The 16,181-nt window shown below is 40.7% G+C and overlaps 1 protein-coding gene across 3 annotated transcripts in view; it reads right to left on the bottom strand.

The window, feature by feature from the left end:
* tsnare1 (T-SNARE Domain Containing 1) overlaps positions 1–16,181 on the bottom strand; it is a 115,614-nt gene that overhangs the window by 69,869 nt on the left and 29,564 nt on the right. For all 3 annotated transcript variants that reach the window (XM_028426094.1, XM_028426093.1, XM_028426095.1), the window contains exons 3-4: positions 3,149–3,226; positions 2,162–2,231 (exon numbers count right to left, since the gene is read on the bottom strand). In XM_028426094.1, coding sequence (XP_028281895.1) covers positions 2,162–2,231; positions 3,149–3,226 — 148 coding nt within the window. The remainder of the gene's footprint in view (positions 1–2,161; positions 2,232–3,148; positions 3,227–16,181) is intronic.

The raw sequence follows: 16,181 nt of genomic DNA, 5'->3' as shown, positions 1-16,181 counted from the left end.
GTGTTTCTCACGTTACAGTATTTATACACAGCAGAGTAGGAAGAGGAGAACAGCCATAGACCACCAGGTGTCAAAAGGGATGAGAGCTCAGGATTTTAGTTATCAATGGAACATAGCTAAAAAGAGTCATGGGACCTTGAAAAAGCTGGAGCAATCAGTCCCCGTTCACACTGCAGAAAGTCAATCCAGGTAGAGTGGGATTGAATCCAGATAGCCTTTAAGCTGAATACGTTCAGACCTATTTTCAAATCTGGCTATCACACACAGGCGTCCGCGCTCAATTCAGCTAAAGCTGGATCCATACTCCGCAAGACAAAGACATTTTTCCCCCGTGCAGACGTTACGCCCACAAAATGACGTCATTTTTTGTCTCTGACTGCCCGCTGATCCGCACTCCTGTGCACAGGGTCCGCGCCGAACTTTGTCTTTCAAGGCTGTGCGGCAACCATGCTGTGATTGGTCGGAATTTATTGTGGGCGTGATGAAAGTGGAGAAGCGCAAGAGCCTCTCCAGGTATATAGGTAGGTGTATAAACAGCACTGATTCAACAGATTTAGATAAGACCATACCGGTTTGGCATGATGAGCAATAAAAGAAAGAAAGAAAGGCAAGTCAGGGTGATTTGTCACCAATAACTCCAGACAGCCATTCACACATACCAGATGGTGACTGTTACCATTCTATATACTCCTACATACCCGGGCATAATAGGCTCGTTAACAATGTCTGTATATCTTTGCTATTGTTACTTTTAATGTTGCATCTTCACAACTCATCACCGGACAGTTTGAAGTATTGCAGGCACATTGGAACACAGTAGATGTGCAAATGTGGTCATAAAGGCACAAACACTGAATCTTTGCTATTGTTACTTTTAATGTCGCATTTTCACAACTCATCGCCGGACATCTCACGCTGTTGCAGGCACCCTCTCTGTATAATGCCCTCTTGCCATGGCACAAGTCCTTGTGGTGTGTTAGAAAACTCAGTAAAGTCTTTCCTTATAGTTTAGTGGGCGGGCCGTATGAGGAGTTCTGCACACACGCGTCTCGCGGAGTATGGTACCTCAGTGCGGAAAAGACCTTTTTTTTGTATCTCTTACCACCCGTGGAGCGCGTTCTCCGCTCTTTGTCTCGCGGAGTATGGAACAGCCTTTAACCCGGCTTGTTTGTTGTCCTCCAAACCACTAGGTGGCGCCTCATAATATACAGAGTCTGCTCAGGCTGCAGTAGGACCATGTGTGCGTAATGCTTTTTCTTTTTTTTCTTTTTTTTTGTCCCGTGTCGCTTGTTCTTTCGTTTTTTTTGGTTCAGTTGAAAATAAACTCGGGGCAAAGCTGTTGTAGTTTGACGGTTGTTTACATACAGATTTTGTATGCGACCCGGACACTGTCCCTGTGAACCGGAAGTATTACGCCGCTAGGCAGATTTGCATTCACACCTGAGCCACAGTCCGGATATATGTGGATTTGCAGAAAAACTATCTGGATATAGTCGGATACAGCCCCAATCCCACTCTAGCCGGATTGATTTCCCCAGTGTGAACGGGGTCTTAGACACACCTAATGTGACAAATCAAACCAAAGGCCATGATCATTATCACTATTATCTTGAATGTGCCAGAAGAATCCAGCTCAAGTTTATCACAGAAGACAGGAGAGCAACCAGAAAACAAAAAAGCCTCTGTTTAATGACCTCTGAACGTCACTATTACATTCTTGACAAACCACAAAGCCTCCGGAGCAATCTTTCAAAACACAGAGCAACACAAAGCATCGTATTGGATGCGATCTGCATCAGTCTGAGGCATGTTGTTTGCAACTAGTGTCAATACTGCAGGAGGAAAATGGGAAGTTAAAAATAAAGGCAGCCAAGCATTGTCAGTAAGTTTCCAAGGCGTTCATAAGAAAAAAAAAATGTTCAATAGAATTGATGACATGCCAGCAAACTCAGTGGGATGTAATGCATTTTAAACAGACGCAATCATCCTAGATTGGGCACTTAGTCATCAATGTTGAATCTGGTAATTGCTGGCAGCTCAACGCAAAAAGAACAGTCAATAGGTAAGAGGGTGATGAAACAAAGAGAAAATAAACTGTTTGTTGGAAAGCAGAGATAAATGTAAGTACGGTAGGTTGTGCGCGTGTGTGTGTGTCACTCACAGACTCTGTCGTAGCTCTGCTGTGTCCCTTGATGTCCCCAGTGACTGAAGATTCTTCTCTAGTGTGACAACTAAAAGAACAAACGAATGAAATAAATGTCATAATTATGTCCTAATCCAAGAGCGTACAATGAATGTCATCCTAATTTGAACCTAAATATGTTATATTATCAACCTAATGCAGAGTTTGGGATTTTTATCTAAACTAAGCTTAGACTTTTATGTTTATATGTGAGGCATAAACTGCACGTGTAAAAAAACTAAACTAAAACTAAAAAGTAAAAATTTATTTTTGTTTTATTCTACTTTAAATTCCAAATTGAAGAAAATGTAAACATTTAATATCTCCAAATAGTAAAATAACCTACAGTCCACCTGTTGAAGATTCTCAGTCATCCAGGTCATAATACGTAGAGAAGATTAAATCTTACAGTCCACCTAAACTCACAATTAAACTGATCACAATTCTATAATATTTTTAAACACTACTACTAAACTTAACTTCATCCTCAGACATAAACTTAAGTCTTTTGTAAACAAAAAACCCAAAAAAGTGCCAATTCTCTTCAAAAATAATGGAATTATCTTAAACTTAAGTAACTTTACATTTAAAACTCAACTTAAATCCTGATCTAAAGGACAAAGAAGGAAGATTTCATCTGAAGGCAGCCCAGTAGATTTAGATTTTAATTGAAACCTAGTACTTCTAATTTTAACAACAGTAAATATATATATCTGGGTTCTGGGTTCAAAGGGTTATATATATATATATATATATATATATATATATATATATATATATATATATATATTATATTATATATTATTATATATATATATATATATAACCCAGATCCCAGACTTACAATAATAAAACAGCCAGGACAACCATAATGTCTTTGGTCATACACAGATGAGCACAAGCATCTTGCATGCACACACGCACACACGCACGCACGTCAGTCTCAGTGATGAATGGTCATTTTACCGTTGGCGTTGATCTGGAAGATATTGGAGGAGGTCTCCTGAAACACATCTTGCAGTTCTGAGGGGCTGACCTGTGTGGCTGTGGAGAAAAAAACAATATGAGTGGACACGTCACAGCCCAGCGGAGCGTGACAGCACAGTCAACAGAGAGCTGACTACACAGTAACAGCAGGAACAACAGCCATGAAGGAGAAAGCAGGACAACATGAACATTAGAATCAGCGTCTATCTGAACAGTCGGTTGTGTTCTTGTTGCCTTGAATCACTACAATAATGATAAAATATATATTTTTTTTGTGGATCTGGTTCTCTTAGACTTCCGTAATCTCTCACTGCCTCTGTCAATGTTCAAAGCTTCTATAAATCACAGTGCTGCATTAGAGTTGAATTATATATTTCATTATTTATGTTAAGTGATAAGCTGTTCCCGCTTCAGCGCTTTTGTGCTGATTTGACTTTGTATTTCTGAGAACTGTGGTCAGCGTGGAAACCATCCGTTTCTTTTGCATATTAAATAGTACATAGTGTGAGGTTTATCCTGGGGCAAAGGGATGTAAAGCTACCAATAATTAATGAATGCAGAGATAACGTGTGCCAGGACTTAAACATACGCATAATGTTTTTTTTCCTATTTTTATGCCTGCCAAGAAGTGTTTTACACTCCTGATCAAAATCTTACGACAGAAAAAAGTACAGTTTTTGAATTAATTAGTAATTTTTCCTCGGTCTTAAGATTTTGATCAGGAGTGTGTTTCCACCAACCCAGTCTTACCCATCCTGTCACACGATCAGCATCACATCTAGGACACTAAAGGTCATTAACACTGGTTCACTTCAGGCTTAAAACCCCTTAGTAAAGTTCGTGGGCAAAAGTGACTTGGCCATATATAGAAAAAAGACATTATTTGTTACTATGTTTGTTTCAAATCCTATTTATAATCAGTTTTCTACAGCATCTTAAAAAAACACTGATATCGCACAGTGTGTCTACTCCTGTCACCAAAGCCTCTTTATTAGAGTTTAAGAAACCAGCATTCATGTAACAAATCGTGCGAAATTTTTTGGGGTAATTGTCTAAAAATGTAAAGCTTAAAAACCACTGAATTTTCTGTATAATGTTTTATATGTCAGGCTTCTTATATCACTCTTCAATTTAAGGAAAAACATTCACGGGACTGAAAGATGAGCTGAGATGAGAATGTCTAGAGATCATCTTGAATATATCTTAGATGCCAACTCTGCTCTCTGCAGAGCACAAGCACAGCACTAAAAACTATCAGCAGAGAAAGTCTATTATTTTGTCTATATACAGTAGGGGTAGCATGTGAAGAACGTAGCAAGGATGAAGACTATTTCAATAAACCTACTGACAAATGATAAAAAAATGTTGAAATGTTGAACCCATCAAACTGACAAAGCTGGTTCTACATGCAAATCCTTTAAATTACTGACACATTCAAAGTTGCATTAATTAATGATAAGAGATAGTGGGAAAATTGACATTTACAGTAATTATACTGAAATACTGGGCATTGTTATTAGAATGAATAGAAGTGGAAAGTGAATGAACATCAAAGGCTGCGGGAGCCTCTAATGTAGAATCTAACTGCACGATGATGATAGACTAGACAGGAAAAATAGCATGGCACTAAGCCACAGGCTGGCAGTAGGAGTGGTGAGTCTGCTGTATAAGTTGCATTATGTGGGAAGGGCCCATTTTCCTCGTTGAAAAGCACATGTCATTTCAAATGACAAGGAGGGTTAATGGCCCAGGGCCATTACAGCAGGCCGAGATCAACATCCCGACATGTATAAGCCATCTCACCCCAGCCTTTTGTCAAATACTGCAACCAGAGATGACTGCAATTGACATATTTTTATATTTTTTCCCCCTCCTCCTGTCACGGTCAAAGTACTGGGGGGTATATAAAAGGAAGGGTTGTGCTCAAAAGTGTGCAAGGGAAGCTGTGTCAAATACCGGAGAGAGAAGGCAGAGGTGAAGTCAGAGACAAAAACTGAGGCATTCATGAAGCGAGGACCGTGTGGCCTCCACTGTACATCACAAGTCATTAACTCCCCTCTCTGAGGTGTACTGACAAATCGTCCAGGTAATTACATGATTGCATGCAGTCAGTCGAGCAGCGTTACAAGATTGTGATACATTTGAGAATGGGTAATTTTTCAACCGAAAGACCTTTAGTGCATTTTTAATGTTAGTGCATAGAGCACATACACATATCTTCGGCATGCGCTTTTGTCCATCGCTCATTTACCGAGATGGTCTGGCTCATAGGTGGATGGTTAAATGATTAAGGTGTGTAGCTGTGGATGGGGATGAGGAGGATCACATAATTCTGGCCTGTACGGGTTGATAGAAAAATGTATTTCTAGAACCAAGTCTGTCAGTATGTAACTATGCATAAACTGTCCTTGATATCACCCTTAGGTTTCTGAGGAGCAGTCCTGACGCCCTGCGGGAGGCCCCACAATGTCAAGGGTGCGAAATAAAGCCTATGCAGAAGTGTCAGTTCTCTTGGTGGCCTCGTGGGGCTTGCTCCAAAGGGAGACAATCCCCATAGACCTCAATGGTAAAATATGTAACTTTACAGCAGATATAAACATGTTTACACTCTGGAATAATCAGGTTTTGGTCTGTAATTATCTTTTCATGACAACCGCACAAGGACTGGAAATGGCTCTTGCCACATGGCAATAACGACCGCACAATAAACAATCAGCGTGTTCCTGGTGCGCTGCATCCATAACATTACAATGACTGCAAGCTGCCACGCGTACAGATACAGCGGCAGTTTTCAGCCACAGCAGTCACACCAACCACACCACCACAATATTGAACTGTGCATGAACTCACAAACCACCAAATCCACTGCAGCAGCAACACAAATCCACTGTGCTATATCAAACAAGCAATCAAACTACATTTGCACAATGGCCACCGTAGCGAGTGAGCCCCGTCCCTTCATAACAACAAGTCTCAATTTATAAAAAAACAAACAAAAGCGGTTTCCATAAAGGTCAGGACTTTATACTGTAGTGAGCTCAAACTGACGGTAAAGGAAAAAATGCTGAATGTAAATATTGTTGTATGAGTTGTTTAAAATCAGTATCTGATCCGTAGTACATATTAGTTTAGCTGGACTGATCGTGTGCATCTATACAGTATAATGGAACTTATAAGAAGAAACAAGTCTGTATACTTCGAGTCTGATGTTGTTGAAGGAGTTTAATGCTTAATGGATGGAAGACTCTTAACCCGAGCTGCTCTTGCCTCCCCTCAATGCCACCCAAACATTTGCGGAAAGAGAAGCAGATGGTCCAATGATCCCCATCCTCCCTAGGTACATGAAAAACTCCGACTTCACCCCAGCATGATGGCGTCACCATCCTATGCCACAATATCAGAGCAGATGGAGCAAATCTGTTCATTGCAACTTACACTGACACTGTAGGGAGACAGTTGTCTTAAGTCAGTGGGGGATATTCCTTAAGGCTCAGTGCATCCTTATATTTACCTGGTTATTTACCTAGACTACACATGTAAATGAGGCACAGTGAATCTGAGAACCATGGCATACAGCTCCACAGGATGAACTTAGCTTTAGCATCTGTTGATTACATCTGAAAATAAGGTGCTGTTAGCTAATTAGTGGGCCAATGCCCTAGGGCAGAGCCTATTGTAAAGCCGCAGGCTTTACAATAGGCTCTGCCCTAGGGCATTGTTCCACTATTACTATTGTAAATACTTATTCCGCTTCTTTATTATTCTCCTTCTTCTGGACAATTTTTCGGCGCGTAACTAGTCCCACAGCTTTTGCGCCAGCGACCTGAAACTTTCACAGAACGTCCGGCCATATCGGGACACCTGTGCTATGACTTTTCTTTCCGTTCCGACGTACGGTTTTCGCGTTATTCGCGAAAAACCAGTGGGCGAACGACATAGACGGTGAATGGGGAGAGCGAGAAAAAAAGGCAAAAAACCCCAAAACCGGGGTCTCTTTGAGTCCACATAGCGCCGGCATACTGTCACCTACAGACATGATTTTCGGTTTAGAGGAATCAGCACAAGTAGACCTACATCTTTTCTATATACATGTGTGCTTGAATTTTGCTTAGTTTAGGAGATTTGGCAGTTTACGTTTTGACGTGGGTTTGGAACATTTTTCTCTCTCTCCGCTAGAGTGGGATGATGTCACGCACTCTAACTTTCCCTGTTTTTTCCAAAACAGAAAAAAAAGGTAAACTACTTCAATTTGTGGCCACACTGGGTGCTCCACATACATAAATATGCTATCAAATCGTAGGGATTTTTGTCCCGGACAAGCTGGTGCGCCCCTTTTTGTCATGTGACCCACGGTTTTTGGTCAGGTGACCCTCAAGCGAAGGGAGCGCCACTCCCTCCTCCCATCCGCTCCCATGTTAAACTTGGCCAAGATTTCAGATGAAAATCCTGATGGGCAAGGCATTTCTAACCTGCCAGAAAAATCACATACGTCGATCAAAACACATGAATTTGAAAATGGCATTAGTAGACAAGTGCCTGGCGCTCACGGTGAAAGAATTTTTCATCTGTGACTTTTCGTTGTCCAATGAGAAGCATTTGTTTGGGAGGCTGTTTCTAGCTGCCTCTGAGTTTTCTGAGTTTTCTAAATTTTCTGAGCTGTCTGTGCTCTCTCCCTCTGCAACAGAAGGGAGGGGGGTGGGAGGGCCGAGGGGGCCGTTTCCAGGGTAACCTCCACAGGTGCTTTAACTGACTTGGAGGCTTCTCTGATGACATCACCTAACATGGCCGCTCCCATTGACAATGCATTGGGCTCATTCAACCCAATGTAACTAGACTGTATTGATCCATACAGAGGCAGACACACACACCTCTGCAACAGAAGGGGGGCTGGGGGGGTTGAGGCAGCCGTTTCCATGGTAACCTACACAGATGCTCCAACTGACTTGGAGGCTTCTCTGATGACACCAAAGATGGCCGCTCCCATTAACAATGCATTGGGCTCATTCAAACCAATGTAATTACACTGTATTGATCCATACACAGGCAGACACACACACACATACACAACCATACAGGAACATACACAACTACACTCACACATGCACACAGACACACACACACACACACACACACACACACACACTGATTTTCAAAATAAAAGCCTCCAAATCATTACAGACCTTACTAGGCCCGGCAAACTACACACAAGCCACCCAGAAATATGCAGACACACACTATACACACCTGCCAACACACAGACACACAAACAGGGATTTTCAAAATAAAACACCCTGCACAATAACAGGATATGGCTGACATTCAGATTTTCAAAATAAAACACTTAAACCTGTTTTAACATGCATTGGGGAGTGTCCCCAACCCACCCCCGCACACACACACACTTACACAGACACACACTGATTTTCAAAATAAAAGCCCCAAATTCATTACACAGCTAACTAGCGCTAGCCACCCCTACAAATTATACATCAAATCGACCGGCTCGGTCGGGACTACTACCCTCTGAGGTTTGGTGGCGATCGCACAAACGGTATCCGAAAAAATCCCGAAAAACTGCGATCAACCCTCCCCACAGGCATCAAATCACTGTCAAAGTTTGAAGGCATGCCGTTTGGGCATGCTGTCACACAGAACCTTCATTCAAAATGTAAAATGTAGGTAAACATTAGACCTCTGACATATTGAGGCGCCATGTTTGTACCACCTACCATATTTACAGGCAAGCCAGTTAAGCTGACACAACCCTCCTCATAGGAAATAATGGGAAATCGGTCAGACCCCTGACAAAACCCAGTCAACTTTGAAGGCTTATCAGTCTGGCATGACTCTACACAGAATATTCATTTCAACTGTTAACTGCTCATAAGGAGTTGAACTTTATCATATTGAGTCCTCATCTTCATCTGTTTTGCCCAACTCCATGAAATAGAAGCCAAAGTTGCATCCACATCTTTAGGATTCCTCCATTCAGAATGAATGGAGAAGCTTAGGGCCTATTAAACCTTATGTAAAACCAATCAGAAACACTGTAAAAGCATGAAATGTCATCAGTGGCGTTGTTGACATGTGCCAGTGATGGCGGTGGCGGCATCGTGTCAATACAGGGGGCGAACCGGCAGCAGAGTGTGGGCGAGCGCGCATTGGCCCACTCAAAATTTCTTGTGAAATTTTCTAGTGTAATGTTAATAGTGTATAAATAGAAACTGCTCGCAGACGTGGCTGGCATTTAGGTCCCGCCCACATGGGGTTGGGGGAATCAATATCACTTAACATAAACTTTGTGCTCCATGAATTATAGTCTGCTGTCGAGGACAACCAGATTTCATAAGTTTCCAAACTGTGTTAGGAAGGTAAAAGCAGAGAAAGCAGCCAATAAGAAATAAGTGATCAGTAAGAGACCAGGTCATTTTTTCTAATTGGAAACATTCCATCTATTAGTAATCGCTGTGATTTGCGTACAAATGAATAATAAGGACGCCAATCAGATGAAGGATGTGTTGGTGTGCAGCCACTCCACAATCAAAAAGTGGGGATAGATAAATAATACAAGGTGTGCAAGTGTTAGTTATTCAACTTGATTTATGAATAGATGAAAGTGACTGCTGCACCGTGTTTTGAAAGAAACTACTGCAGAACTAATGTGCATATTTAATTTAATTCTTGTGCTTTATGTGGTCATTATTTAGTTAAATGTTTAATGTGAGAGAGGGAGAGGGAGAGAGAGAGAGACAGAGAGAGGGCATTAAAAAAACAACATATTCACCCAGTTGCCAACAGCTAATACATTCATCCCATCGCCCACCCCTAGTAGACATAAGGTGCTAAGGTAATCCAGTGACACAGTAAGGTCTCATTATTTTTGCGAGTTTTTAAGCCCTCTGTCACAGATTGTAGACTGTTTTCCCTAGTCCATGCAGGTTTATGACATCTATTCTCTTAACAGACCATCTGAACACTTGTGGGGTGGATTGTTGAGGATACAAAAAACTGTTTGCATTTCTGTGGCAGTGGCGATGTAAACCTCAAATATGGTGCGATCAATAGATCTTTTTCGGTATATTATGCAAGTTATTACTTGTTAACTACTCTACTCTTTATATTTGTTAGGCTACTGCTATACATTGCTATGCTATTAGGCATAAATATTTAAAATATAAGAATGATTAGATCCTGATCTCAGCAAATGGTTTAGATTTACAAATATTTTGCAACATTTGTGACATATTTTTGGGGGGTGTCTAATATCAGTCTTAAGCCATTGTTCGATACTGTTAATCCAGTTCCTATGCTGTTAATAAAGATTCTGAGTTTGAGTGGATCAAAGCTACAGATTCTCCCATGGCACTGCTGAGTAATTATATGTAAACATGGAAGATGAGGATTCTAGCTTCATCATCCAATCATACATGCATCATAGTAATGTCTATAAACAGATCCCACGTAATACACTACTATTGGCCATTTCTAGCATGTTCCGCCTGAGCTCATGTGCTTTTCCCAGATGTTTAATTTCAGACTCAGTTTCTATGCTTCAGTGGTCAGTCTGCAGTAATAAATCAGGTTCAGCAGCTACTCATATGAATTTCCATTCCCTATCCAAACATTTTGCACTAAAACAGGAACATCTTCAATGCATATTGCATGAGGTCAAACGTGCAATTTTCAGCTGTTTTTTTTGTCGCCCTTTCACCGATGCTAAATAAGAACAAACACAATTAGGGCTTCAATATACGGCTGCAAATCCCTGATAAATATCCCTCCGAGGTTATTTGGTACATTCTTTACATGTTTTAGGTTTGTGTATTATCACATGATTCCTTTGTTTAACCCACAACACATAATCTGCATGTTACGCTCATTTCAAAACCCCCCAATGCTGTGTTCCCTGGAAGGTTGAGAGATGCATAGAGGGTTGCTTCCTAATCAGTGTTTGGTAAATGCTTTGGATCATTTCAGCAGCTTTTTATCTTTTCACACTTGAAAACTTTTCTCCCACATTAACTTTAGCATGCTGGTATCAGCGTGCCACTTCAAAGCTGTGCTGATATGCACTGGCTTCATAAAATCACTTGACAAATTTAGTCTCTCTGTGGTTTGAGCAGTGTGTCTGATACAGTCTTAACTTTGATTTTTGCCCTATATTATATGTCGACTGAAGCACTTTGAAATATGAGAGGTACAAGAAATAGGGACTACATGACAAAATGGTTTTAGAAAAAAACTTTATGCATAACCTGGAATGTTAACATGCTAAAATATTTTCTGATAGTCGCTTGGCAGTGGGATTGAGATGCTGAATATATCAGCTTTCCTTGTGATAATTGTCAGGTCAACACCTGCCGATGGAATGTGTTAATTGTCCCCTGTCAGCAGATGGTGTACTGCTCCCTGTGTATGTCAGTATAACTTTAGCTTTAAAATAAGTAGATACAAGCTTCAGGGAAAGACAGCAGACTCATCCATCAGCCCTAACCTCCTACATATGTCGTTTGTCACCTCACAATACCACCTGACTTCCTAATATCATAGCCAACTTCCTACTTGCCCTATGGCTTGGGGATGCATGATTCTATTGGATAGACATTGATATCTACAGATATTGGCTTTAAAATAAAATATCAGCCTAAAGGGATGGAAATGGATAGAATGGCAGATAAGTTGAATATCACTCCTCATGTGTCCCTAGGGGATACTTGATGTAAAAGGAACACAATGTCTGCAGTGTTGAGGTGTATCAGAATCTGAATGCACCAAAAATAGGGCAGAAGACTTAACCACAAAAAATATAAAGTCTCTGTTCATAACAAAAAAGTTTTGATACGTGTGGACGCACACATTTACTGAAACAATGCCAGCTTTGTGTCTGTGTGGATGTGGTCTAAGACGCAATGATTGACTCTCCTATGACCTGCAGTCACTTGAGAAAAGTTCAGTATTCAGTATCTGGCTGGTCTGCAGCTGATGCACAGACAAAACTACCAAACTGTGTGCCATCTATAAATCAGATGTTTAAAAGATACATGTAACTTTTGATCCCCTCCTCATGGATGTTGACAGAACTTACAGTACTTAACTACTAAATGACTCATTTTATCCTTGACCAATACAAACTTCTGTTCTCTTCATCACAACTGTTTGTGGACATGAAACAGTGCTAAAGAAAACATCCAAAGATACTGACCACCTGCCTGAAAGAGATACAATTACCAGAGACAGACACACAATTACCAACAGATAACAGAGAAGAAGTGTTACTGTACAGTCTCCGTCAAAGTCCTGCATCCACACAGGAGTCATCAGAAGCAGCGTTTGCTTCCCTTGATGTGCTTTTGATGGGAACTTTCAGTATTTACTCTCCATAGAGAACCAGCGGGCAACAAGCAGAAACCTGTAGGACAGTTTCTTATTTTGCATATTATTAGCTGCTAATCACAAACTACAGTGAGCTGATTATAGATGATGATCAGTTTGGCACCGTGGTTGATTTCTTTTTCTGTCTTTTTTTTAAGAGCTGAATAATCCATACAAAGTGCCCTGATTTTTTTTCTACTGTAATGAGTGAGAGTTCTGAGCATGAATTACCATCATGCCCTCACAGAGTAGCTTGTCGATAGCGCAAATGTGCTATCTGCAACATGTTCAATTATACTCTCAAATCAGAGAGGAACTTAATCAAGAGCTCCCATCTCATTACGCCCGAGGTCAGCGACTGTCTCTCCTCACTGACGAAGGACAGATTTTTACTCTTCCCCAAAAATCTGCTATTTAGCTCTGAATGGCTGATTGAGAGAATGAGGAGCTGGCCTGTTCCCAACAGCTGGCACTGCAGGTGAAGCTGACAAGGTTTGATTTTTGTTCTCTGTAGGATCTGACCAACATCCACAGTGAGTCTGAAATATGAGCCAAACCCTGCAGCTGCCACGGTAAATCAAACTGATGCACAGATGATAAAATACTATCGATTTATTATAACCTCTTCTATTTTTAAATTTAATACGAGTACTTCCATGTTAAACAGGCAGTTTTTCATCCAAGACACTTTTGATTTGTTTACACATAAAGGGCTGGCAAGATTAAACTGGATTTAAATCATGAAATCCCACATGAAGTCCATCTTATGTATCTTTTTAACATGATGTAATCACTAAAACTGCACAACACCAAGATCTTTCACTTTCTGATGATTGTGTGGCCTCACTACAGTTAAGCTCAGAAGAGTTAATGATGTATTCTATATTATTTAAACTAGGGATGTCCCGATCCGATCACGCGATCGGGCCCGATTACGTGATTTCAGACTCGATCGGAATCGGACGTTACCTCCGTTATATATTTATTAGGGCTGTCAAAGTTAAAGCTTTCTGTGCAGGGTGGCTCTGTGTCCTGTAGCGCAGGGGTATGACAGTTGCTTTTGGTGCGACAGGTCCTGGGTTCGAGATCTTGATGTGCTGCGTGTGTGAAATCTCCTAGTGTGGCCACGCACGCACGCACAGGTTTTGCTGCAATGAGTGCCTTTATAGAAAGTCCTGAAAGTATCGGATTGGGACTCGGTATCGGCAGATACTCAAAATCAAATGACTCAGACTTGGACTCGAGGGCAAAAAAACCTGATCGGGACATCCCTAATTTAAACTGAAATGTGCCTGATGTCGAATATGTCTGTGCCAATTTGCATGAACTGTACAGGGCAAATGGTGTTGTTGCATAATCAATATTTTGTTCTCTTTTTGGACGTCAGGATTTCTTAAAGCTTGGCTACAGCCATGAGTCCAAACCATTTGCAGTTCTGTCAAAAGCTCACGGCTTAAAGCCAGGCCAGAGGGATTTTTGTGAGTATGTGATTTCTGCTTCTCAACATGTAATGGTACTATAGAAACATCTGCTCAGCTCCCAGGAAGGAAAGGTTTGCTTTTAATGGCTTTAGATATATATACACTAGAATGCTGTGATGGCAGCAGCCTTAGATGAGAAGAAATGAAGCCAACATGTAAAGGCTTATTTATGTTACTATTACTGTGGGTTTCCATTTGCATAACTCTCCATGTACACAGAGAGAAGGATAATGGGAATTCTAGCAACGCAGAGGCTACAAAGACCCACTTGAATGCAGCACCTAATCCAAAACAAAACCCTGCATTCCCAACCCTTCAACTAAAATCATGACAACTACTCCAACTACATATTTTTGTTGTGATATTCAGTAACAATAAAACTATTTCAAGACAATGTGACAGCGTTGTTTTTGCATTCAGCTCTTCCACTGTTGGTTCTAAGACAGCAGTGGCTGCATGGACATCTGGGTTATTTTAAGCAAGATGGCTGTATCAAGGGTGAGGGAACCACAGGAACTCATTAAAGATTCACCTTGAGGAGGTGTACATACATCCCCCCTTAAAAAAAAACTGCAGTGTGTAGCATCACCTCCACCCCATGCAGCCGTCTGGAGGCGTTCTAGTATGCGATCACACCCCTGACAGGCAGAACGTGCTAAAAATGCACAGCAACATTAAAATCACAATAATGAAAAGCTTTGTTCTGGTTAGACTAACACCATGCTGTTCAGACGCCGCAATTTGACCAATGATTTCAGTTTCTTTGAACAAGTCTTCTTTATAATTTCCCCTCACTTTCTAGCTCAATGGGGGATGAACAATTTGTAGACAGTGTGAGGAAAAAGGTTTGCAAAGGCAACAAACATTAAGCCACCAAAGTGCTCGAGCTAAAAGGCATCAATTATAAGATTCAAGCTCAATAAAAAGCAAGCTTTTGCCAAGTTCATAAAACTTTTCCTGCAAATTAAGGGTATACGTTAACAGAAAAAAAGGCTTTGAGTTTGATACACAACAATTACATCTGTGTTTAAGACAAATGAAGCCATTATGTAGGTTTTAATGAGGAAACCTCCTCTGCAAATAAATATTCTGTAATAAATTCCTTGACGTCAGTAGCTCAATCAGGCAGAAGCGTGACTTTCACTCACATTTAATATGTTGCCAAATTTGCATACACTCCGTGTTCATTGTTTCTGCTCTAAACTAATTGTCATTAAGGAGTCATTCTACAGTCGTTGGTGAACTACTGAACTTTCATCTGCACAGGGCACTTCCTTCTTTTTTTGTATTAATTTTACATTGATGTAAATATTCATTAATGTTTGTATATATGTAGTATGTATTTATATTATAGTAGCCTTTAAAAACAGCATAGAACATTTAGAAGAGAGAGGTAAAATGGGTTTATCTGAGCGTCATGAACAAAAATGCTCTAAAGTCTTGTGTTTTTTCTTATCGTTTTTTATATTATCAGATCATTTGAAGTGTTTCATAAAACCATGAAGGAACTACTACTAGAGGATATGATTTATTTTAGAAAGGCACATGCCAGAAACTCAAAAGTGCTGGGTTCCCCTTAAACTTGTATTTTATAAGGTATTTATTAAACTCATTTATCGAGTAACCACAGCTTCTTGGTGCAAGAGAATGTAAGTATCAGAACAACTGTATGTCTCATCACAGCTTGATAGATGAAACCCTTGTTTAAAAGTATTTTAAGTGAACAAGACTTACTTGTTTTATTACCAGACAACAATTTGGTTAATTCAAAAAATTTGAAAATGAAACTAAACCTGGACTTGAGATCAGTGGCGCGTTAATCAGTGCGTGTCTGTCTAACACACGGCCCACTTTGGCCACTTACTGCCCATCAGCAGCACATGGAGCTGGAGGAGCAAGCGCTCATCACAACCCTGTCACAGAGTCCAGCCTCTGTCTTCATTTGAGCTTATTCATCAGGTCTGCGTCTCCAGGGAGGTCCTAAAAAGGCAGCTAACCATGAGGACACATCAACCAGTCAGGTTCAGCGCCAGACTGCCTGCTGCACCGGGGAACAAGGTGGGACTCGACTTTGGTCATTAAATGTGAAAAGGATTGGTTAATCTGGGATCCTACAGTGTGCTGTCATTAGATCTTTATGATTTATTAATGTTTAATAA

This window comes from Parambassis ranga, chromosome 16 (assembly GCF_900634625.1).
Source record: "Parambassis ranga chromosome 16, fParRan2.1, whole genome shotgun sequence".
In the NCBI taxonomy this organism is placed as follows: Eukaryota; Metazoa; Chordata; class Actinopteri; family Ambassidae; genus Parambassis; species Parambassis ranga.
Note: the sequence above shows the minus strand (reverse complement) of the source record. Positions and strands in the feature narration are given on the sequence as shown.